At 48.5% G+C, this 24,207-nt stretch overlaps 1 protein-coding gene across 2 annotated transcripts in view; it reads left to right on the top strand.

Annotated features, from left to right (window-relative positions):
• XXYLT1 (xyloside xylosyltransferase 1) overlaps positions 1-24,207 on the top strand; it is a 165,704-nt gene that overhangs the window by 13,621 nt on the left and 127,876 nt on the right. For both annotated transcript variants that reach the window (XM_057501364.1, XM_036875274.2), the window contains exon 2: positions 21,067-21,214. In XM_057501364.1, the coding sequence (XP_057357347.1) occupies positions 21,067-21,214 (148 nt within the window). The remainder of the gene's footprint in view (positions 1-21,066; positions 21,215-24,207) is intronic.

The following is a 24,207-nucleotide window of genomic DNA, read 5'->3' as shown; positions in this document are numbered from 1 at the left end:
AGGGAGCACAAGGCACGCTGCTTGGTCACGGGGGTCAGCACGAGCAGGCAGTGGGAGCCACAGAGCCTGTGCCAGGTGGGTGGGTCAGCAGCTCAGGGAGCAGGGACTCTTGACAGCGCTGCTCCCTGCTGGACTGCCTGGGGGTCTTGGTGCATCCAAGCTGTTCAGCCTCTGGGCCTTTGCTCAGGTGCTTCCTTTCCTGAAGTACCTATCCTTCCCTTAACTCTTTTCACTTTTCAAGATTAAGCATCATTGGGTGCCAGCTATGTGAGGAAGCCATCTCTGACCACATCCCTGACCATCCTTGTGTTAGCCCTTCTCCTCTGAGCTTCCCTGTACCACAGTGCCCCTCTGCAAGCTACTCAGGGCAGGGCTTGGTCTTCTTTCATTCTGTGTCTCTATGACAGAGTGTAGCACAGGGCTGGCATAGAGAAAGACTCGGCACAAGCTTGTTAGACTGGAGGAGATATTTGCCCCGGCAAGTGAGGCATAAATGCAATCCAAGAGGCTGGGCCCTGGGGGCCTGCAGGAAGTGAGGTACCTGCTGCCGAGCACTGTTCTCCTCTCTGACACTGTGTGCACGCTCCCACTCGCGTAGGGTGTGAGTGGCCAACATCCGGAGTCCTTGGCCATCCGTAGAGCCCTCTTCCTTGTACCTTTTAATGAAGGTTCTCCAGAGAGGAAATTGTTCAATCTGAGACCAACTGGGAAGATCCAGGTGTGTTTTGAGGACTTAGTTTTGAATTTCAGAATGATCCCCATTGTTTTACTATGAAGAGATACTGATGCTGGTCTGGGGGAGGTGGCAGGGGCTTCACTTCTCTCTCCTTTTACAGGTGGGGAGTGAGCACCTGAGCTGCCCAGAGCCCCCACCTGCAAGCAGTGCCTGGGGCTGGCGCTCACTTTGAGATGCAGTGTGGTGCACAGAGTCCTGCCCAGCTGTTGTACTCCTGGGTTCTCTCTGACCCTGACTTCGAGTGGCAAGGCCCTTTAGTGTCTGAGCTCTTTCTCCTCTGTCACTGGGTAGGGACATTCCAGCTCTGACTGATATTCTGTGGCTCTCTTACTGGCATGTGGAAGCCAGGTGCTAGGAAGATATAAAGGACATGTTTTCTCCAGACCTTTCCTAAATGGGAGGGTAAGTGATTGGGGGGGTCTTGAAGCCATTGTTTACTCCTTCCTGGGACAGTTGCCAGAATGACCCAGACCAACTCCTCCTTGCTGTCTCTGGGAGGTACTGATCTGTTTCTCAGCCTCTGCTTCTGCACCTCAGGGTGAGGGGGCTAGGAGTGTAGAGTCACCCCAGCTCTCACAGATCATCATCGTTAGTCATAGCAACAGGTGGCACTCTTAGGTGGGAGGCACCATTCTAAGTTCACCTTCACTCTCTTATGTAACCCTCAGACCCGGTGGTCCTATGAGGAGGGAGGTATTCTCCCCTAGAAGAGTTGCACAGATGAGGATCTTGAACCCAAAGCCAGTTTAGTAGCAGCTTACTCAGGGCCACACAGCTACACAGTGGCTGGGTCAGGATTGGAACTCAGTCTTTTTACTCATGAGCAGTGTGCCTTAGTGCCTGTGACATCTGTTATTTTGGTGGTTCATCTAGTCCCTCCAAACAGGGAATGTCCTATGAGAGCCAGGGTCCCACCAGGCCACCAGGTAGGGTGTCCCTGTGCCTGCTGCTTACTGGGGCCTTACACTGTATACTCTTCCCCTTGTCAGCAGGTCGAGGGCCCACTGGGTGGTTTGCAGGGAAGAACAAGAGCAGAGAAACTCCAGAGCCTGCATCGGGTGGACTTCTCATTCTTCCTCCTGGTTCTGCCCTGTAGAACCAGCTGGGAGCCTGTTTAATACTTGGGACGGTAGAGGATGGTCATGTTTGGAGCCCCACCTCCCTCATTTGGCAGCAGGTTATGAGGGATCAGCTCTGAAGGCTGATTACAAAGGTCATGTTACCTGTGAGGAAACTGGGGCCCAGACAGGCCAAGGAACTTGATCCAGGCCACACTCCCTGTCAGTGGACAGGGCTCTGGGAGATGGATCTCTGTCCTGCACCGTCTCCCTGCCAGCTTTCCCTTTGTTTCTGAGGCCAGTTCTGGCTTGGTCTCCATGTGCTTGCTTGTCTCCTGTTTTTTTTCCCAGCTTAGCCTGACACCTTTTCAGGGCCTCCCCCACCTCTGATGACCCTGCAGTCGCCTCTGTTTTGTGTACACTGAATGGCTTTGCTTCATGCCTCACTGAGCGGATGCCCCTGGGAAGCTGAGGTGGCCTGCTAAGGTGCAGGCCCAGGGCCCCTCTGTGAAGCCGCCACTGCCTCTTTGCTGGCTCTTCTCAGCCCACTCTGGGCCTCACTGGGGGCCTCACTTGTGTGGGATGGTGGGGGTGGGTGTAAGGAATCCCACTGGGTCTGTACCCCATCAACCTCAGTCCAGCATGTCTATTACAAGGACCTCTCGGTGTCGGGCCATGGGCTTGCCATTGTTTGAGTTGACTACAGTGTACACAGTAGGTGCTCTGGATATCTCTTTTTCTCATGGTTTACTGCCCAGCTCCCCTTTCAGGTGTAGTGCAGGTACCACACTTGGAGAGTCCACCCTCCCTGAAGACCTGTTGCCTCTGTCAATCTTTCTGATGCCTCAGTTATCTGTTGGCAGTGTGGTGAAGCTGAGGTGGGAGGCCTCAGGGTAGGGGCCATGTCTGCCCTCGCACTCGTGGTGCAGCTGTGTATATGGGGCGGGCATGTGTTTCTGTAACTGACTATGGGCTTGGCTACAGGTGGACCTGGGTCAGACTGCGGCACTACCTCATCCCTCTGGGAGGCAGTGGGTAGTAGTTTATCTTCTCTGAACTGCTTCCTCATCTGCAGAAGAGGCACGATAATATCACCGCCTGGAAACGTGGGTCTGAAATTAAATGAGTTAATGTGTCTAAAGGACCTGTTTGTGCCCAGCACATACTTGGTATCTGCTGTGGGGGTTAGGCACAGTGTCCCCATCCCCCCAAAAGGCTGGCCAGGTCTGCATCCTGCCCTCCAGCAGCTGGACCCTGTCCTGGCTCCCCTGGAATACCATCTCAGGGCCCTGCCCTGCTGCTCAGTGCCTGCTCATCCCGTGTTGCAGGTCAGACCTGGTGCAGGTAGCAGTGCCCAAGTTGGCTGTGTGGACACTTAGGTTTGTTTTTTAAAAGAGCAAGTGTGGCATAGAGAGCCCCTAGCCTGCCATATATTACATATATAATATGTCCATATCCATAATATATACATTATATCCTGTGTATGTGCTGAGTAGGAGTGAGATGGTGACTGAGCCCAGAGGAGTCAGTTGAGCAGCATTATAGGCTGTGGTCCCCTGTTTTCTCACAGGAAGGGAGCAAACTTTCAGCTCAAGAGAATGGCTCCTGGGAAGGCGACAGTGACTTAGAACTACCCCAATAGGGAAGTGATGTGGTGGGCAAGGCAAGACGCTTGTCTTGGCTGCTGACTACCTGTTTTAAAGTAAATTTAACGAGTGGTCAGTGCAGTTTTGACTTAAGTGCTGGGTCCCTGGGGATGGGTTTGGAGGACTGGCAAGGCTTGGTCACCACTGCTGACATCTGAGTGGCAGCCAGAATCTTGGGTTCCTGATCACCCATTCATGGCTGTGCCCAGGGCCCACTGAGCCAGGACGGTGTGGATGGGTATGGGTAGGGCATGTGGGGAGCCCTCTGGGAGCATGGCCACACACTGCCCAGCCTCGGCCCCAGTCACCCTATAGTCTGCAATGGCAGGTGTTCCCTGGTGTGAGCTGATGGCAGTGTGGCTTTGAGAACGTCGTTTCTTCCATTTGTTCCAGTGTAAAACTCAGCCTAGCTGTGACTCCCTTCATCAGTGAGGATCGGACAGCAAATAGTGAGTGGAGTTTGGTGAGCAGTGCTTGCAGAGGAGGTAAGACGTGTAGACTGGTTCCATTCACTTGCCTGTTCAGACTCTCTGAGCAGCTTTTGCTTTGGTCAGAAACAAGAGCCACGAGTTACTTACTGGCGCAGCTCTCTCAGAGTTGCAAGACTTTGAGAACAAATGTAAACTGAAAACACTTCTCTTTAGGCAAAGCTTTGCCTCAAGCAGCTGGCTCTGGGAGTTGAAATACAACCTTGCTGCTTGACCTCCTCGTTTCTGGAGCCGTTGACTTCTCAGTCCTTTTCTATGGCATGTGCAGCACCTGGAATTGATTTATGGAAATCTTTGGAGGCTTTGTTACAGCCTGGATATATGAAGGGGAATTCTCACTGCCCCATTCACTGGGCTCTGAGAACCAGCTAGTCCCTGGCCCATGCGGTGGGAGAGAGGGAGGAGAATGTGCGTAGAGCCATGGGTAGGTGGGAGCAGTGAGCAGACCCCACTAAGAGCTTTGTGACCTGCTTCTACAGAGAGTATAAAACCATAAATCTGATTCTAACAAGCCATCTTCATTTTCCTGTGTTCCCTTTGAACCTTGTCCGTTGCAGGGTCTCTTCTGTGGGAGCAGGGGAACTTGGCTTTTGGCTCATTTCACTTACTGCGGGACCTACACATGGTGGCGCATGTCATGTGCATTTTCCTATCTTCTCTTTGTGCTTATTACTTGTATGGCTGTAGTGTATGTTACTGTCATGTTCTTTTGTGAGCCATTCTGTGAGTTTCTGATTTTTCACACTCTAAATAAACCACCACAAACAGCTGTGTTTACTTTTTTCTTTTTTTGAATTGTTCCCAGGGGCCCTTCCTTGATTCTTCACAAGGAACACTTCACAATTCTCAATGGTCTTGTCCCCACAAATATAAATGTGTGAAAACAGAGACCCAGCAGTGACGCTCCTCAGCGTTCACTCTCCTGGCTTTCTGTTTTTTCTTTTTTTAATTTTATCAAATGCACATCACAGTGGTTCAGCAGTCCCCTTTCCCTCCCTCCCACCCCTGCCCACCCCCCTCCCACTTTAGTAACCACTAGTCACTTCTCACTGTCTCTGAGTCTAATGCTGTTTTGTTCCTTCTGTTTTGCTTTGTTTTTATATTCCACAAATAAGTGAAATTGTATGACTTTTGTCTTTCTCTGCCTGGCTTATTTCAGTGAGCATAATACCCTCTAGCTCTATCCATGTGTTGCAAATGGCAGGATTTCTTTTCTTTTTATGGCTGAATAATATTCTGTTGTATGTATGTACCACATCTTCTTTATCCATTCATCTATTGATGGACACTTAGGTTGCTTCCGTATCTTGGCTACTGAAAACAGTATGGTGATAAACATAGGGGTGCATATATCTTTTCAAATCTTGGATTTTATTTTCTTCAGAAATTCCTGGGAGTGAAATTCCTGGGTCTATTCTTAGTTTTCCGAAGAACCTCCATACTGCTTTACACAACCGCTGCACCAATTTGCAGTCTTACCAACAGTGTAGGAGAGTCCCTATTTCTCCACATCCTTGCCATCACTTGTTTCTTGTCTTTTGGGTAGTGGCCATTTTACCTGGTATGAGGTGATATCTCATGTAGTTTTAATTTGCATTTCCCTGATGATTAGGGATGTGGAGCATCTTTTCATGTGCCTGTTGGCCATTTGTATTTCTTCTTTGGAGAAGTGTCTGTTCAGGTCCTCTGCCCATTTTCTGATTGTGTTGTTTGTTTTTTGGGTGTTGAGGCATGTGAGTTCTTTGTATATTTTGGATGTTAACCCCTTGTCGGATGAGTCATTTGCAAATATATTCTCCCATACTGTAGGATAACTTTTTGTTCTGCTGATGGTGTCCTTTGCTGTACAGAAGCTTTTTAGTTTGATGTAGTCCCACTTCTTCATTTTTTATTTTGTTTCCCTTGCTTGAGGAGATATGTTCAGGAAAAAGTTGCTCATGTTTATATTCAAGAGATTTTTGCCTTTGAGTTTTATGGTTTTGCTCTTAAGAGTTTTATGGTTTCATGACTTACATTCACGTCTTTGATCCATTTTGAGTTTACTTTTGTGTATGGACTTAGACAATGATCCAGTTCATTCTCTTACATGTAGCTGTCCAGTTTTGCCAACACCATTTGTTGAAGAGGCTGTCTTTTCCGTATTGTATATTCATGGCTCCTTTATCACATATTAATTGACCATAGATACATGGGTTTATATCTGGTTTGTCCTGTTGATCTATGGGTCTGTTCTTATGCTAATACCAAACTGTTTTGATTACTGTAGCTTTGTAGTAGAGGTTGACGTTAGGGAGTATAATCCCCCTAGCTTTATTCTTCCTTCTCAGGATTGCTTTGGCTATTGGCTATTCCATATGGATTTTAGAACTATTTGTTCTAGTTCATTGAAGAATGCTGTTGGTATTTTGATAGGGATTGCACTGAGTCTGTAAATTGCTTTGGGCAGGATGACCATTTCAACAATATAAATTCTTTCTATCTGTGAGCATGGCATAGATGTCCATTTTTTGGTGTCTTCTTCAATTTCCTTCATGAGTGTCTTGTAGTTTTCAGAGTATAGTTCTTTCGCCTCCTTGGTTAGGATTACTCCTATGTATTTTATTCTTTCTGATGCAATTGTAAATGTAGTTGTTTTCCTGATTTCTCTTTCTGCTAGTTAATTGTTAGTATATTGGAATGCAACAGATTTCTATGTATTAATTTTGTATCCTGCAACTTTGCTGAATTCAGTTATTCTAGTAGTTTTTTGGTGGAGTCTTTAAGGGTTTTCCATCTATAAAATCATGTCATCTGCAAATAATGAGAGTTTAATTTCTTCCTTACCAATTTGGATGCCTTTTATCTCTTTGTGTTGTCTGACCTCCTGTACTATGTTGAATAAAAGTGGGGAGAGTAGGTAGGCATCCTTGTCTTGTTCCCGATCTTAAAGGAAAAGCTTTCAGCTTTTCGCTGTTAAGTATGATGTTGGCTTTGGGTTTGTCATATATGGCCCTTATTATGTTGAAGTACTTGCCTTCTATACCCATTTTGTTGAGAGTTTTTATCATGAATGAATGTTGATTCATCAAATGCTTTTCAGCATCTGTTGAGATGATCATGTGGTTTTTTATCCTTTTTGTTAGTGTGGTGTATGATATTGATTGATTTATGAATATTGTACCATCCTTGCATCCCTGGAATAAATCCCACTTGGTCATGATGGCTGATCTTTTTGATGTATTTTTGGATTCAGTTTGCTAATATTTTGTTGAGTATTTTTTTGGATCTGTGTTCATCAGGGATATTGGTCTGTAATTTTCTTTTTTGTGGTGTCTTTGTCTGGTTTTGGTATTAGAGTGATGCTGGCCTAATAGAATGAGTTTGGAAATATTCCCTCCGCTTACACTTTTTGGAATGCTTTAAGAAGGATGGGTACTAGCTCTTTACATGTTTGGTAGAATTTGGCTGAGAAGCTGTCTGTACCTGGAATTTTGTTTTGGGGGAGTTTTTTGATTACCTATTCAATTTCATTACTGGTAATTGGTCTGTTCAGATTTTCTGTTTCTTCTTGGGTCAGTCTTGGAAGGTTGTATTTTTCTAGGAAGTTGTCCATTTCTTCTAAGTTGTCCAATTTATTGACATATAGTTTTTCATAGTATTTTCTAATAATTCTTTGTATTTCTGTGGTATCCATTGTGTTTATTCCTTTTTTGTTTCTGATTCTTTTATGTGTGTACACTCTTTTTTTCTTGATAAGTCTGGCTAGGAGTTTATCTGTTTTGTTCATTTTCTCAAAGAACCAGCTCCTGGTTTCATTGATTTTTTTCTATTGTTTTTTTCATCTCTATTTTATTTATTTCTACTCTGATCTTTAGTATGTCCCTCCTTCTACTGACTTGGGGTTTCATTTGTTCTTTTTCTTTTCTTTGTGATTATAGACTGTTTATTTGGGATTGTTCTTGTTTCCTGAGGTAAGTGACTTTCTATTTTTATAATAGCTTTTTGTGAGCTTTGACAGCTAATTTACATTGCACAACCTTGAATTCTCTCTCCTCTTATGTAGCATTTTATTTTTCTATATATTAAAATTTTAAGTTACAAAGCATCAAATATAGAGAAATTCAGAAAGAAATGTAACAGATACTTAGGTTCCTACTATATAGGTGAAGTAGGTGGTAACATTTTTCTGTATTTGCTTCAGATTATTTTTTCAAAGACATAAATATTATACATACAGCTAAAGCCCAGCCATTTATTCCCCATCCCACTCCCTCCAGAGATGTACATTATCACACACAAGAAGGTGGTAAGCCCTGTGGAACTTGTGTTTTTGTATTTTTGCCATGTATATATGTGTCCATAAAAAATGTATGTTTTTTATTGCTTTGCATATTTTGGAGTTATAAAAGTGCTCGTATTATGTATCTCTTTAATATTTCTTTTTTCAGTCACTGTTATGGTTTGGAGATGTATCCATGTTGATACATGGAGGTCTAGTTCCGTAATTTTAACTGCTGTGTAGAATTTCATTATAGGTAGACTGGTTCATCCCTCTTCTCTTGGGAGGAAGGCCAGGGTGATCTAACTTCCTGTCATCCTGGACACCGCTGCAGTGAGTATCCAGGCGCACATCTGCATACACGTGTGTGCTTGAGTTTCTCCCGCCTCCACACCTGGGAGGACGTTCCCTCGTCTGGGGGTATGAGCCCCTGTCCAGGACCTTGCTAAGCTCTTCCCCAGCACGGTGCTGCCTTGCCCACTCCGTGTTCTCCTGAGTGTGCACTGTGGGCTCCCTTTTCTAGGTGAGGGTCCTGCTGCCTTTGTGTCGGGGTGGAAACTTGAGCACAACTTTGGGAACAGGATGGGAAACTTGAGTGTTCCTTAGCGTCACTCCAAACTTTCTGGCTGGACCAATCTTCCCCAGCATTTTCAGAACCTCTGTAGGTGAAAGTAGACACGAGGGTGTCCCCAGCTGAAGGTGGAGTAGCCTCTACTCAGGTCTTGACTGCTGCAGTGCTGTCTGAGAAGACCTGCGTTCGGGTTTGGGACTGGCTCTCCCAGTGACTTGCCATGTGACCTGGGGAGAGCCCCTACCCCCCTCTCTGGGCCTCAGTTTCCCTGTCTGAAACATGAGGGTTGAATTAGTGATTTGTATGGCCTCTTGGCTCTCCACGTGTTGCTCACCCACTTTAACTTTTGTGATTAGCAAAGGGGTCTCCACGTTCCTGGCCATGGGCTGCTGGGCCTGTGCCCTGGGCGGCTGGAGGGTCAGAGTGGGGATTGGGGAGCTGCCTTACAGGGTGGCAGTGGCCTGACACTGTCTCCCCCCTGTGTTATGAAACTGTCCCTTAGTGAAATGGTCTGTGCTTTTGTACAGCTTGAAGGAAGATCCTTAGAGCCCAGGAGCTTAAGACCAAAACAGATTAATGCTGACAGGGAACGCCACAGGCTGCTGCCTGGCCCTCAGGAGATGCTTATGACTGCCAGGGCACAGGAGCAATGCTTTCTTTACCATGAGCATTTTCAAGGCCCACGTAACCCCATGTAATACTGCTGCTGTGTGAGACCTTCATTGAGCCGATATTTATTGTGGACTTAATAGGTGCAGTACTGTCCCAGGACATTGATACACATTGGGTCAATGAACAGAACAGGTAAAAAAATCACTGCCCTTGTGGAGCTCACATTCTGGCACAAGAGGATTAAGTGAGCTTATAACATTTGTCTGCTTTGCTGCCTGGGATGCAGTGAAGCAGGGGCTCAAAAAAGGTTAGGTTTCATTTCATCTCTTGGTTGTTCCATGATAAGCAAGTGATTAAATTGTGTATTGTCCTAGGAGGTAAGTTTTACAATATGTGGGCAGGGTAAGAGGCATCAGGAGTGGGGTTGGTTGAGATTTTCTGTTGGATAGGACATGGTCATGGGAAGGTGGCCTTTGAGAGGAGGCCTGAGGGCGTGGTGGGTTGGGCCGTGCTGCTGGGGAGAAAGAGCATTCGGGGGTCGGGTGGGGGTCTGGTGTGTTTGAGATGTAACAAAGCCGGTGTGCCCTGACCACAGAGGAGTGGCCTGGGGAAACGTGGTGGGAGAGGGTGTCAGACCTAGAGGAGGAGAGCACACCCCACTGGCAGTCCCTGGGAGGATTCTGGCTTTGACTGAGTGGTAGGAGCAGGTGTTTCTGGGTTTTGGATAGAGAAGGACCACATTGGCCTCTGTGTGGAGGAGAGAATGAAGGGAAGACCCACTAGGAGGCTGCTGTCCTAGGGGACAGAAGATGGTGGCCTGGCAGGTGGAAGCAAGCTGTGGGGTGGGGAGGAGAGGGAGAATTCTGGACCAGCCAGGAAAAGGACCCTTATCGGGTGAGGGGAGCCATAAGGTTTTCTGGACTAGAGTTTATTCAGACCTGGACTGTGGCCTCAGGAGGGCTGTAAACAACATGGCACCTCCTTGACAGAGCTTGGGTTTGTAGTGTCCCTACTCAGTGGGGCTCTGCCCCTCAGTGAGGGAATAAAATAAGATAAAGGTGCAGTGAGGGCAGTCCCTGGTGACTGAGAGGGTGTTTACATTCTGGAATTGTACAATTCTGGGCTCAAATCTGGGCCTTGGCCTTCCATCAAGTTACCTTAGACAGGTGACTTCACCTCCCTGCCCACACTGCCTCCTTCCTAAAGGTCACTGTCATGGTGAAGCTTGGATGAAATCATATTTGTCTACGATGTTGCCTAACACATTTCATTTCATTTATTTGTGGTCCCACGAGCATGTGTCAGTGCCTGGTGTGCATGTCTAGGACACCCCCTGGGGAGACTGTCTTAGCTTGAGGCTGCAGGGAAGGAATTAACGGAGAGGCTTTAGCAGAGGAGTTGGAAGGAGTCAGGAAATCCTGTTCTGACGGCAGCCGTGTGTGACCTTGGGGACGGCAGGGACACAGTCTGTGAATACCTCCTGGCTGCTGTGCTGTGCTTGGCATTTTAAACGCATCATCTTCCCCGCAAAAGGCAGCGTGGCCGCGAGCGGGTTCTCCTAGCCAGGGCACTGGAATGTTTCCTTCATGGTTTTTACCAATAACCCTAGAACTCCCTGCAGCTTTACCTACTCACGGTGTATTTTAAACTGACTCACCTTCTTCCCCCTTTTTGCTTAGCCTCTCCTTAGGAAATGTATGTGAAGTCATAGTTCTAAAGTGTTTTTACTCCTTTTTCTAGTATTTACCTATCAAAATAAGTCCATAACTATTAAAATAAAATGGTTGGTCAGTGTGTCTCATAGACATTCCCTTTGTACACGTCTTGGGGAGCACTCGACACAGGGTTTCGTGAACCCCGGGACAGCCTCAGATGGTGACAGACTCCTGGAGTCTGACTGGGCTGAGCTCGTGGGCACTTGGGGGGCCGTGGATGCCCTGTGTGGGGCTCCAGCTGTGTCCCCATCCGGACAGCCAGCAGGGGAGCGGGGGCACGTGGGACTAAGGCTCAGCTGGGCCTCCGGGGGGTGTGGGCCGGCCGAGTGGCTGAGGCTGCCTTCCTGCCACCTGGCTGAAGCAGGAAGCAGGCCAAGTGTACCCCTTTGGGTGTCATTCATGGTGAAACCACAGCGTTCTTCGGGAGGCCACAGGTCACGGGAATCACCACATAAAAAAGAACAAAGCAAGGAATCTGGTGAAGACCTGGTGCATGTGCAGCCAGTCGACCGCTTGGTGAGCAGGCTGACGAGGCCAGCTCATGCCCGGATCTCTCCATGAACTCGTGATACCAGTTTCCCTCTCACCTTCCACCTCTTTTCCTCTGCTGCTTTCCTTCTCTCTCATTACTTTTCTTATCTTTTGGGTGGAAAACATTATTTTGTAGAAAACTACCTTCCACTGTCAGGGAAATTGAGCGTTGAATGTAAAACACCAAAACCTCATAACTTTATAAAAGAGGTGAATTAAGGAAGGATTATACCTACTATGTGAGTGTTGTTTGTTTAAAAAGGTCACTAAAAGTATGATCTCGTGAGTGCTGGGAAAAGGCAAGGGGTGACTGTGTGCATTTCATTTTAAGAATGGCCGGCTGCTCAGTGCTGAGAGCACACGGCCCCCAGAGGCCGGAGCAGCTGGTGGAGAGCTAATGCCAGCCGGTGGGGCTGTGGGTGGCGTGCGCTGTGCCGTGGAAGTCACGGACTCATGCTTCTGGAGCCCCTTGGCAAGCTGTGTGGAGAATGCCTGGCAGGACAGACAGGCCGCCGTCTGACATCCTGTTCGTGGGTCACACACACTTTCTGAGTCGGAAAGAAAGCACAGACCTTTCTTTTTTGCCCCACTTTTCCTTTGAAGTCACCTTATGGGTCATTCATAATCAGCCTTGGAAGAGCACCTGAGCCACTCTGTCTCTCTCCACCCCTCTCCACCGTGTCTTTCCTTGGGTTCTTCCTCACCCAGAGGACATGGCTGTGCCCCAGCGATCAGCCGTAGCTCCCCTGGTCATCCTGGAGCTCTGTCAGAGGACCCCGGTGTGTGCAGGTCTACCGAGTGGAGCACCCACCAGGCGCACCAGCCATTTTATGACTTCCTCTGTATACAACCTCTGTACTTTGCTATCCTAAGGAGAACACCATTTCTATATCTGCTTGCCAGAGCCCTTCTTAGTGCTGGAGGTGAGGAGGCTGAGGGCAGTGGGAGGGGAAGGGAAGGCAGTGCAGCCTCGCTGGGCACCCAGGGGGACTGGGTCCAGTGCCTTCTCTCTTCTTCCCTCCCTCAATCCTGCTCTTCCTTGATCTTCTGTTGGGGGCTCCTGGGCCAACAGAGAACTGAGGTTTGAAAGGAGAGAAGGGCTTGTCTTTGCTACTAATCTCTCTCCATTACAGGCCAGAAAATAAAGCATGGTGGCAACACGAGTGGGATAGACGGAGGAGCCCAAGAGAAGGACTGGCAGGTGTGTGGCATGGTGTAGTCCCCTCCCCTCCACGGAGCCGTCAGCTGTCCCCAGATCTTTACCGCCTTGCCACCTTGGCCTTCTCCTGGGGACATGCTCTGGAAGTTTGCCCATGGCCTTCCTGCCCGTGGTTCCACAGCTGAACCCTGCCAGTCCCCTGAGGCCATCTGATTGGCCCTTGGTAGAGCAAGGCCACCTGTCACCTCCCTTCTCAAAGTGTCTGGGGACCACGGCAGTAAAATCACTTGGGGTGGTTTTTAAATGAAGATTCCTGCACCTTAACCCATACCCTGCCTCCGAAGGTCTGGGATCAGGACCCAGGAGCCTGCATTGTGACAAGCCCAGAAGTCAGAGTTGGAGCACATGAAGGTTGGAGAACTTTGGGCCCAGACTGCCCTCCTGCAGTGTGGCTGGAGCTCGCAGGCTTGCTGGACACGTGCCCTCGTGGTGTTGGCTGGCCCTTGGTCATCTCCATCCAGGGGGCCCCTCTAACATCCTTGGCTTCCCCACCTGGTCCCAGCAAGGTTCTAGAGATCTGGAATATGGCCCGTCTCCACTGAAATGCTGGGAATCTTGTAGGGGTCCCAGGACAGCAACTGTGGATCTGGTTATCTGGAAATTGCCGATGGCACCGGGAGTGTGAGGTGGAGATGAGACAGGGAGGGATCTCAAAACCAAGACGAGGTGTTTTGTAGCGACTGGTTGCCCTGTAGTGAGGACAGCAGGAGGGGCTGTAGCTTTTGAGCTGTTAGTAAAGTGGGTCAGGATAATGGGAGCTGGAAATTAGATGGGCAGGCTTCTTTTTTCCTCTTCAGCTGCATGTGGTTCTGCCTGACAAAATTAAATTATATCTAGGACATCTTGCAGAAGTGATAGATAACAGTCACATTAAGGAAGTGCCCACCCTGTGGATTAATACTTTTCTTTTCTCATAAAAGCTGTACATGAATTGTAACTTTTAGCTTTTTCATTTCAAGCTAACAAATTCAAAGCATTTTTCATTTAGCCTGGGAGATCTTTGTTTTAAAGAGAGTTAAAGTTATTGGAGGGAGACCAGTTGCAGCCACTGGTAACTGATCATGTTTTAGGATTTGATAGGGATCTTAAAAAAAGAGATCAATGCTGTGTTGCCCTACCCATCCAGCAATCAGTTGTGTGTCTACCGTTCCCTAGTCCAGGAAAACATCATTTAAGGAAACACCTTTGATATAATTTCAGACATATAATTTAAAAATACGACATAGTTATTCTGAAGCAGCTTGCCGGTGAGGTATAAAAGTTATTAGGCATCAGCTCCAACTGAGATACCTCAGCCCAGCCCTACCGGATATACTAGCCAGCAGGTAGAAGGTAAAAAGACCCATATGCCAAAGGATTAAAGTCAGTCCTATGTGGAAGAAATTCCTTTCCTTTGGATGGAGATGGGGAAGCACTTGGCACCCAGGGGTTGGGAAGGCACCTCCACTCAGAGTCTCCCCAGAACAGGCCCTGCAGGCTGGCTATGTCCTGGAGTGGACTGCATGGTGCCCTCTCCTCTGGGTGCTTTTGTCTCTGCCATTCATTTGCTCACTCCTTCCTCCATAAAGTATTTGCTGAGCTACAAGTGCACATGAAGCACTTTGCTAAGAGCTGGATGCGTAGCACTGGGCAAGACAGACAAGCTCCCTCCTTCATGGTGCCTTACAGTCTGGCTGTGGCCTGGGAAGAAACAGGCAATAAAAGACTAGATACTTAAAAATATAACATATCAGGTGGTAATAAGTGCTATGGAGAAAATAAATCTGGCAATGAAATAGCCAGGACTAGTTTTGGGGTTGGGGGATGGCTATATTTTTGGTCAAGAAGGAGACATTTGAATGGACACCTGAATGGCTGGAAGGATCTAGGTATGTGAAGATTCTGTGGGACAGCATTCTGAATGGAGGGAGCAGCCAGTGCAAAGGCCCTGAGGTGTAAAAGTGTTTGGCATGTTTGTAGGATTGGAAGACTGCCAGTCTGTTAGCAGATTTTTCTTTCTTCATAGAAATATGCCTTCACATTCATAGTGCAAGCAAGGAGAAAAGAAGGTTTTTTCCAGAAAAGCATTTTCCCTCCAGCTCTTATTGGAAGAAATTAGGATTGCTAAAATCACACAGATTAGGAATGTGTTTGTGGGCGCTGCCCAGCCTGCGGTGGGGCTCACTTGTCCCTACCCACTGCCCTGAGAGCAACTCACCCTGTGATAACTTACTCCCCAATTTGCCCTGAAGGATGCTGTGGGGCCAGGGGAATATGGGGGACATTTTCCTGCCCCAAGAAAGCATAAACAGCTCCTCTTTGAGAATATGACAAGTGCTTGTCACTTACCTGAAAGATCTGCCCTGCTTCTTGAACTCAAAGAGGGCTTTCTTCCTTCTGTCTTCCCTGGTATCCTGCCAGGCTGGAGGAGATCTGAGAGCAGGGGGCTGGTATGGGGGACATGTTATTTCTAATTGTGAGGCAGATGTCTTTACTTTGTGACTTTTTCTGATACATTAAGATCTCTTCAATTCATAACTGCATTTAATTTACCTATTGGTTTGGACTGTTTTAGTAACTTTAGAAGCATGGTTTGCAAATAGGTACTCCATGCTCAGCATAAAGAGTGTGGAAGGAACCTTCAGGTTGGGCGGTGGGCAGCCCCTAGCAGAGGCAGGACCAGGGGTGTGGGCTGAATGTAGTAGGAGGGAGGACCTGCGGCCACCCTCCCTGCCTGTCAGAGCACTGCAGAGCCAGACAGCTCTGATGATTGCCATATAGTGTCTTGGACTATTTATTAGAGAACGTATCCTTTTCTCAAATCCAATGTAGGAAAGGTATTCTAACTGTACTGGAATGGGGTGATGAAGTCAGTGTCCTTTATCAAGCTCCAACTACATTTTTCGTAAAAACCCTGTAAGACGGGCATGATTCTTCCCCACTTTGTAGGTGAGGTGTAGTTAAAGTGTTTTGACCAGGGTTGCCATGGGACTGAGTGGTGGTGTTAGCATGTGAGCCCACAGCTGCTACCCCATGACTGTGCTTGATTCCTTGGAGGCACCACCTCCCCATTAGTGGTGTGGTTCCAGCCCAAAGTGGGTGCCCACAGAGCTGGGGTGATAGCTGCATGGGGACGCATGTTGCCAGCCCACTGGGGAGCATCGCTGCTGATGGCACACTTTCTCGCCAAGTCCAGATGCTGCAGAAGCCCTCCTACCCAGAGCTCCGGCAGCCCCCTGGGGCAAGTGGACACTTATGCGCTGGGCCTGTAGTCCACGTCTTCTGTGGTGGGGTGCATCAGCAGAGTTAGATTTGGTGGGCCTCCGAGGGGTTTGTGCTGTCCCTTTTCTCTTCAGCAGCTCCTCCAGCGACAGTCTGGCTGAGCGTGGGGAGGCGAGGTTACCATTCCTGCTGCACTGCTGTCTGTGGCTGGAGAGGCTGCTGTTCTTCAAGTGGGCCTGGTGTTTCCTGGAAACCTGGCATCTCCCTGCACTCAGGGCTAGTCCCTGCCACCTCCCTTTTTGGCTCCAAGAGCATGGTGTGACCTGACTCCCAGTGGGCCCTGCTAAGTGATAAATGAATTTCTCCACCAAGTTGAACTAAGGCTTGGCATGGCTTTATGTCTCCAGGAAATGTTTAGGGGAGCAGTGGCCTGGCTCTCCAGGCCTGTCTGTGCCAGTGATCCCAGGGACAGCCTCTCAAAAGATGTCTGCCCCTGCCAGGCTCTGCCATTTTGATTGCTCTGGCCTGCCCTTGTCGAAGCATCAAGAAAGTGCTGTATGTGGTGGATGTGAGGCAAGCTTCCGTTCTCCCCCATCCCCAGACAGTCCTTTTTAAAAGAGCTGAGTCTTTCCAGAGTCTCGTATTACACAGTGCTCTCTCAGCTGCATGCTTTATTTTAAACAACATAGTACAGTTTGAGAATACCTTAGCCTGAAAAACCCTCAGTCATTACTGAATTTGGGTGCCTTTAGAAGTCACTTGACACAAGTAATTAAAAATAAAAGGAGGCCAAGAAATTTAACACAGATTTAGTCATTACTCCTGGGGTTTTGATCTCATATGATAGTGAGTGTAGAGTATTGATATAAGTGAGCTTTTAAAGATCACTACTAAAAGGAAGATACTAAGTGGCCACAAATGTATGATTATAGGCTGATGAAAAAACTGACTGCCTTCATGATATGAATTGAGTGTGGGTCCTTGTGGGTTGAGACACCATTTCCAATGACAACATCCTACATAAATTCATGAGGAGTTGTATCCAACATTAAATGGATGACGAGGATGATGTGTTTTGGAAACTGCTCTGGATGACTCAGTGTGACTCTAGGGTTGATAAAAGCAATAATGTTGAAGATGCATATGAAGAACTCAAAAAGAAATCATTTTGTAAATTGGGTGTGGAAAAAATAGCACTTTGTAATTAATAGAATATTTATATATACACACACACACACACATATATATATATATATAGATAAGTTAATAAAAGTTACAATAGTGGTGGATCTTATTGGCTGATTGCCTTCAGTATGGGACTCACCTTATATTCCTGCTTTTCTAGGTTATATAGTGATTTTCTGCAGCCCTCGAGGTGGGGGATTTGAAAGGGAAGATAAACAGGGAGTAGTGGCCTTTTATCTGTCCCTCTTTCTCTTTCCATCACTCTTGCTTTCCTGTCCCCTGTCAGGCACCAGACCCTGGGCTAGGCTGGGAGCTTCAGTGTGTGCTGGGCTCCCACTCTGTGCCCAGGAGACCGCGGCTGGCAAACCTGTTTTAGACATTGGGAAGCCTGGGTATTTTGATTCACACTTAAAGTGTCTGTGGTTTGCATCTTGTTGGATAAAGTGTATTCCATGGAACATAATAATTTATCTTTAAGCAGATTTATTATATGAAATACTCATTGGAGTGAGCTTCACTATACAGCATTTGAAACAGTGTACCAAGTACAGTTTGTCCTCATAAACCCATTAATGCTGATGGAATGTAATTGTCTCCTGTGAAACTTTGGGATAAGATGGAGGCCCATGTGGGGGAATAAGCTGGCTACTGAAATCTCTCTCCTGTAGCTGTGCTGTAGCAGGCTCTGCTCTGAATGTGTGTGTGTGTATGTGTTTGTACATATCCATTTTTTCTCTTCCTTTTTCATGAATGCAGAGGCTTCCATTTCTGAGAGAACCCTCTTGTCAGCTGCCAGCTTCTTGTCAAACTTCAGCTTCCAGCAGTGGTTTGGAGATGTAATGAGGTTCAGAGGGAAAAGCTGGATCATGAGTGAAGACTGATCTGTGGGGAGAGGCGATTCAGGGCACCGAGTACGGGGGCAAGGGGCAGGATGCTAGCACTTGGGAATAAGTGCAGCCTGGCCGCGCCTGAGCTAGGTGCTCTACCTGCTTGTCCCGGGTAGTTCCAACGGCCACCACAGGAGGTGGGTGCTAGCCTTTCTGTATTTGAGGCTCAGAGAGGTTTAACTTGAACTAAGTGCAGTTCACTTAGTCCATCAAACTTATACTGATGGCCGGTCATGCGGCCAGGGGCTGGGCCCTGGGCACAGAGCAGTCACAGCCTCTGGCCTCAAGAAGTGTGCCATCACTGGATGTGGAGATGAAGACCTGAGAGCAGTCAGTCAGGGAAGTGGAGTTTCCCGCTGTGTGAGGGTGCAGAGGCTGAGTGAGGAGTCATGGGAGGCTGTGGAAGGCCAGAGCCTGTGTCTGAGCAAAGTTGGAGGTAGTGGTGGAGTTTACCAGGCCGATGGGAGCTCCAAGGGAGGGGTGGGGCTGGGAGGGGTTCCCGACAGTGTGTGCACAAAGCAGGTACAACCACACGAGGAGGACATAGGACACCAAGGTGTGGCGGGCAGGGTGGGGACCATTTGGTTCAGTTCTGCCCAATCCCCAGAGGTGAGGGTGGGAGGGGTGGCCAGAGCCGCTAGTCCAGGGTCTCCTAAGCTTTGCTGGGGAGTTTGGATGGTACTTGAGGGCAGTGAGGAGCCATAGGAGGTTTCAAAGCCAAGGAGAGAGAAATGAATTTGTGTATTTTACTTGGGAGTTACTTGAGAGGTGTCTCAGAGGCAAAGTTACTTGAGAGGTGCCTCAGAGGCTGGTCTCAGAGGTGCCTCAGAGGCAAAGTTACTTGAGAGGTGCCTCAGAGGCTGGTCTCGGGGGGGTGAGGCAGGAGAGGGGAAACCTGTCAGGGTCCATGATGCCCATGCAGCCAGGAGGTCACGGGGCGGGGTGGGGGAGGCAATTGCATGGATGTAGGAGGCAAAAGACATACTTTTGTATTTGTTTTGGGAAATAGCAGAAATGGTCTGGATTCTCCATCTCAGGTTTCTAGATCACAAAAAAGAAAAAGTCAAAGTAAGGAAAAAAGCAATCAGGAAAAGGATCAAGGAAAATAGTACATTAGAAGAGAAATGGCAAGAAATTTTAAAAGAAATTTTATAAAGAGATTAAAGATTTAAAGAGAGAATGATGAAGAAAACAATATAAAAGCTTTCCTAAGTTTGATAATAGTGTTTCAGAAATTTCAGTAGACCTAGGAAAAAAGCAAATCCTTAAGTGAATTGAGACAAAAACAGGTTTCTGTCCAAATGCAAAACCTAAATTGGGGAAGAGCAGACAGGGCTGTGGGAGGTGATATCCTAAGGGTCTTATGACGGAAGTCTGTGTGGGTGCAGGCAGGGCCCCTACATCATGGGACGGCCAGGAGGTGCCCTGGGCAGAGTACAGGGATGGGGCAGAGGTAAGGGGCAAATGGAGCCTACTTGCTGGAGAGCTTCTCGGGTACCACCGACACCTGTGTCTTCTGCTGGCAGAGCCTCTGACAATGCCAGCCAACCAGCCAGCCAGCCAGGGGATCCGTGTGGCCTCTCCTCTGGCTGTTGGCGCCCTGTTCGGGTGGATTCTTGGCCTGGCGTCAGTATGGTGGTGGCTGAGCAGCACGCAGCAGCCTCGCCAGCTTGTCCTGTCCTCTTGGCTCCCAGGGAAGAGGGAGGCGGAAGGGGGCAGCAGCAGATCTCTTATGAGGGCTGATGGAGGAGGAGAAGGAACGTACAGGCTTCCACATGGGCTGCATTTATCAAGTGCCTTTTGGGTGCAATGGAGTGTTCTAGATGTTGAGGTCGCATGGAGCAGCAGGAAAAACTTGCAAGACATATATGAGCAGAGTGCATGGTAATTTGATATCTTGTATGAGGGTTGGGGCTACTTGTGGGATGGACTTACAACCTGGAATAATGTCCAGCAAGGAAAACAACTCATTAGGGTCCTGTTAGTACTCTTGTCTACTCTAATCACTGGTCATGCTGATCTTTTCCTCTGTTGGTCCCTGTTAAAGAAAGAGGATGCATTTGTAATGGAAATTGTGTGGAATTTGAAATCTGGAGACCAGGGATCAAAGTAAAAGAAAGTAAACAAAGTTCAAGTTCTGGCTCTGCCACTTGTTGGCTACCTGACCTTGGGTAAGTGCAACCTCTCTGAGCCTCTGCTTTCTCATTTGTAATTTGGAGCAATAATAGTGGGTCTGCAAAACTGAAGTCCCAGGTTGTCATGTGGATCTGTGTGTGTATGTGAGAGTGCTTCATAAACTGCAGAGCTCTGTTGAACAGTTGGTGACATCTCTAGACCCTAAGTGTTTTGAGGGGTGTGTTGCCTTGTTATTCCTTACACCTCTCACAGTACCTCCAAAGTGTCTGGGACCCTCAATAAATGCTGGTGGTTGCTGGAAGAGTTTACTGTGTCCCATTTTCCAGTGGCCCTCTCCCTGTTCACACTGATGGATGAGGAAGGTGGAGTGTCTGACTGGCCTGTGGAGCAGGTTTAGTGGCCACCAGGAGCGGTAGGTAGTGCATGGTCAGTTCCAGCTGCCCAGATTTGCTGAGGGTTCTGAGTTTCAGGACTAGACATTTTAACATGGTTTCCAGTTTCAGGGTAGCCCAGCTTGAAGTCGAGCTGAGAAAGCAGACTAGGGACTGTGCCCATCCCTCATCCATGCTCCCACTCTTCTTCCACTACCCCTTCCTCCCTCCCCTGCCACATGTGTGCCTGCACACCCCTCCCACACGACTTTCCTGTCCCCATAGCCGGCTCTGCTGACTGTGTTCCTCATTGTTCCCCATTTCTGGAACTCTCACCTGAGCCCCCTGCTCTCGAACCCTAGAGACATGCTGTCTCTCCTCTGTGGGCCTGGGTGTGCAGGTGTCCACTACCAGTTTGCTCACTCCTGTGGTTTCCTTGTGCCCTGCTGCAGGTCGTCTTCCATGATGTTGGTGTGCTGACGGACAAGCTCTTCCCTGTCGTGGAGGCCATGCAGAAGCACTTCAGCGCCGGCTCAGGAACTTACTACAGCGACTCCATCTTCTTCCTCTCGGTTGCCATGCATCAGATCATGCCCAAAGGTAACCTGCTGGGGGCAGCAGCTCCTGGTGTTTAGCCTTTGCCTCCATTTCCCTGGCTTCAATACTGCTGGTGCCCATATCAGAGAGAAGAGCTCCACTGAAACAGGCAGGAGAGGGCGAGGGGCCAGCCACACTCCAGCAGCTTCCTGCACAGAGACTCAAATGCAGGGCCCTGGGTCAGACAGCTCTTGGGGCCCATTCACAAGGACAAAGTACAGATTGTGCAGTGTGGTGTCCCTGGCCTTGGGCACCTGGGCCCCAGCCTTGACTCTTGCAGAGTCCCCACTCTGGGAGGCAGTTTGCTCGTTTGTGAGATGGTAGGTTGCTCTAGACGACCCTCCATCCAAGTCTGTAATCCTGTTCTTTCTAGTTTGAACCTGTACTTAATCAAATCTAGATGTGAGAGGGCCAAATTGTGACTAAGACTTTTTTGGAAACTCTGGTGCATAATCAAAGGATCCTTTGTGCTTCAGTCCATCCAGGGCAGAAGAGACACAACTGCCTGGTCTATAATAGGTCAGGATTCTTTGGAAGTGCTGGCAGGTCTGGCCATCACTGGACTAGAAGCCTTGGTGGGGGTCTCATTCATGGGTTGTCCTAGGCTTCTGGGTTCTTCTCCTCCATTCTTGACTGATTAGTGAACCCTGCATATTGCCCCCCAGTTTTTGTCTCCCAGTTTCATGGGGAACCATGACCTAAACCTTTTAGGGGTGAGACTGTTGCAGGGTCTTAGGGTAGCAGCTCTCCGAACTGTGACTGGTTGAGTTTCCAGCAGTTGCCAGACTAGGCCAAAGCTGATAGCCTAGGGGACAGCCAGTCCGTTTGGTGGAGTCCTGCCACTCCAGCCAAGCAGATGGGAGGTGAGACGGGGAGTCAGGAGCCATCACTATTGAAGAGGCCTGGTAAGCCAGAAATTCGGGAGCTGGAGGGGAAGCTGGGTGCCTGCTGGCAGGTTGTCATATACAGGGAAATCTAGCCCATCCACTTTGGCTGGAACTTGGTCCCCACAGGCTGGGTTCCTGTGCCATGGAGGCTTCTGAACTTCTGTGCTGAAAGGCAAAAGCTCCAGGGAGCTCTATTGAGCAGGGAGTCTGAAAGTGATAGGAGACAGTTCACCACACGGTATGGGGAGAAGTGCTGGCATTTGTAATTCTTCTGTCAGCTCACCCAGTCCTCCCCTAGCCCAGGGAGGTTGCAGATCAGCTGACAGAGGATTGACTTGCCCAGGCAACATGGCCGTTTAAGTGGCAGAATTGGGGTTTAGACCCCGGTCAGTATGACGTGGAGGCCTGCTTCTCCACATAGCAGGAACTGCCGACCCCTCAGGTGGGCCCTATGTGCTCTCTGGGCAGGCCTGGTGCAGGTGCTGTGGCCACTCAGGCTGGAGGAGGTGCTTCCTGCCCCGGGCACAGAGGTGCTGGGCCCGGCTCTGCCTCTGACCACTTGTGTGCCTTTGCTCAGCCACTTGTCTCTTTAGGTCTCAGTTTCCCCAGCTATGAAATGAGGGGCCTGATCTAGCGAGCTGCTTCAGCTTGTGCTGGCAAAGCCTAGGCTTACAGGAATCCCCTACAGGGTTCTGTAGTCGTGGGAGCCCTGCCCGAGCTCTATGTCCAACCCTAACCCCACTCCTGGCAGTCCGTCTTGGTTACTGTATAGATTGGGCTTTGCTATAGGACTCTGTGTGGTCAAAGGCTCCCATGATTTGAAATGTCTCAAGTAGATGGGGCTTTGGGGCCTGAACAGTCCTGTTGTCCTGTACACAGGATTGGCCTTGAATGAAACACTGTGACAGAAGAACCAGCAAGGGACAGCAGGAGGTCTGGGCAGGGCATGCCTGATACTCCTTTTCTGCCTCCTTTGCTCCCTCATCAGCTGTTGGGTCTCTGCCCATCATGTGCTAGGTTATGCTTTAGGGCTCCTAGAGGGAGCGGAAATACAGCTCCTTGGAGGTTGTTAGGGTGGGCAAGGTGCTTCTGCCTCACAGCACTAGGAAGGTGGCTTGTGAAGTGCAGGTGACAAGATTTAGTCCCTCTGCCTCTCTGCCCTTGTTTTGCCTAGTAGCCTGCCTTGCCCGTGGGAACGATGTGTGCAGAGACAAGGCTTGGCTGTCCGTGTGGTAGATTGGATCACCAGTGTCCCTCTCCATGTGGTCCCTGCCTCTGTGGGGCCTGTGTCAGGCGGTGGGAAAGGAACCATTTCAAGGTGTGTGGCAGGACAGACCCAGATATTGAGGCCAGAGATTCATTTTTAAATCTGCCCGATATCCACTGCCTAAGAAGATGGTTGTTAGGAGTGACTCCAATTTGATAGTCATGAAATGAGAGGAGCAGCCCTGGGTTCCCTGCAGAGCCCGCGGTGTTTCTGCTGAGTGGTCCGGCACACATGGCACTTGGCAGAGCTGTGCAGCTCCTGCCGGGCCGAGCCTTTGGAGCTGCTGCAATTTTCTGAAGGACGCTTTGGTACCAGGCACCATTTGAGCTGTCTGGAGTTTGTCGTGGCTCTTTTTTGCTGCCTTTTTGGTATTCTTTTTTTTTTTTTAAATCACAGAAATTACTATTGTTTTGTGCTTTGTTGATCATTTTGTTTTTGTATAAGTGGTGCGTTCTTAACTATTTCAGTTCTTTCACAGTGTTTTTTTTTTACCCTGGGAAAGGGGGAATGGAGTGGTGGGTGGGGTCATGAGCCCTTGGGCTTGCCCAGGATGCCTCGTCAGAAACACTGCTGTTCCTTCGCGTTAATGTCTCAGGAGGTCCTGTCTGATGTCTGCCGCAAAAATCCAGTTAATGGCGCCTCTCCTCTCCCTCCCCACCCCTGTAGTGTAAGGCTCACCCTTTTGTACAGAGACTACCTTTAAAATATGTTTACTTCTTTTTCTTGTTTGAAAGTAGCACTCATTCATAAAACAATATCTGAAAAATACATTAATATAGAACAAAAGTTATCACTTTACTACTATACAAACATCATCACTTGATTAATTCTTTGATTCTCTT

This window comes from Manis pentadactyla, chromosome 1 (assembly GCF_030020395.1).
Source record: "Manis pentadactyla isolate mManPen7 chromosome 1, mManPen7.hap1, whole genome shotgun sequence".
NCBI lineage: Eukaryota > Metazoa > Chordata > Mammalia > Pholidota > Manidae > Manis > Manis pentadactyla.
This window is presented reverse-complemented; position numbering and strand designations above follow the sequence as displayed.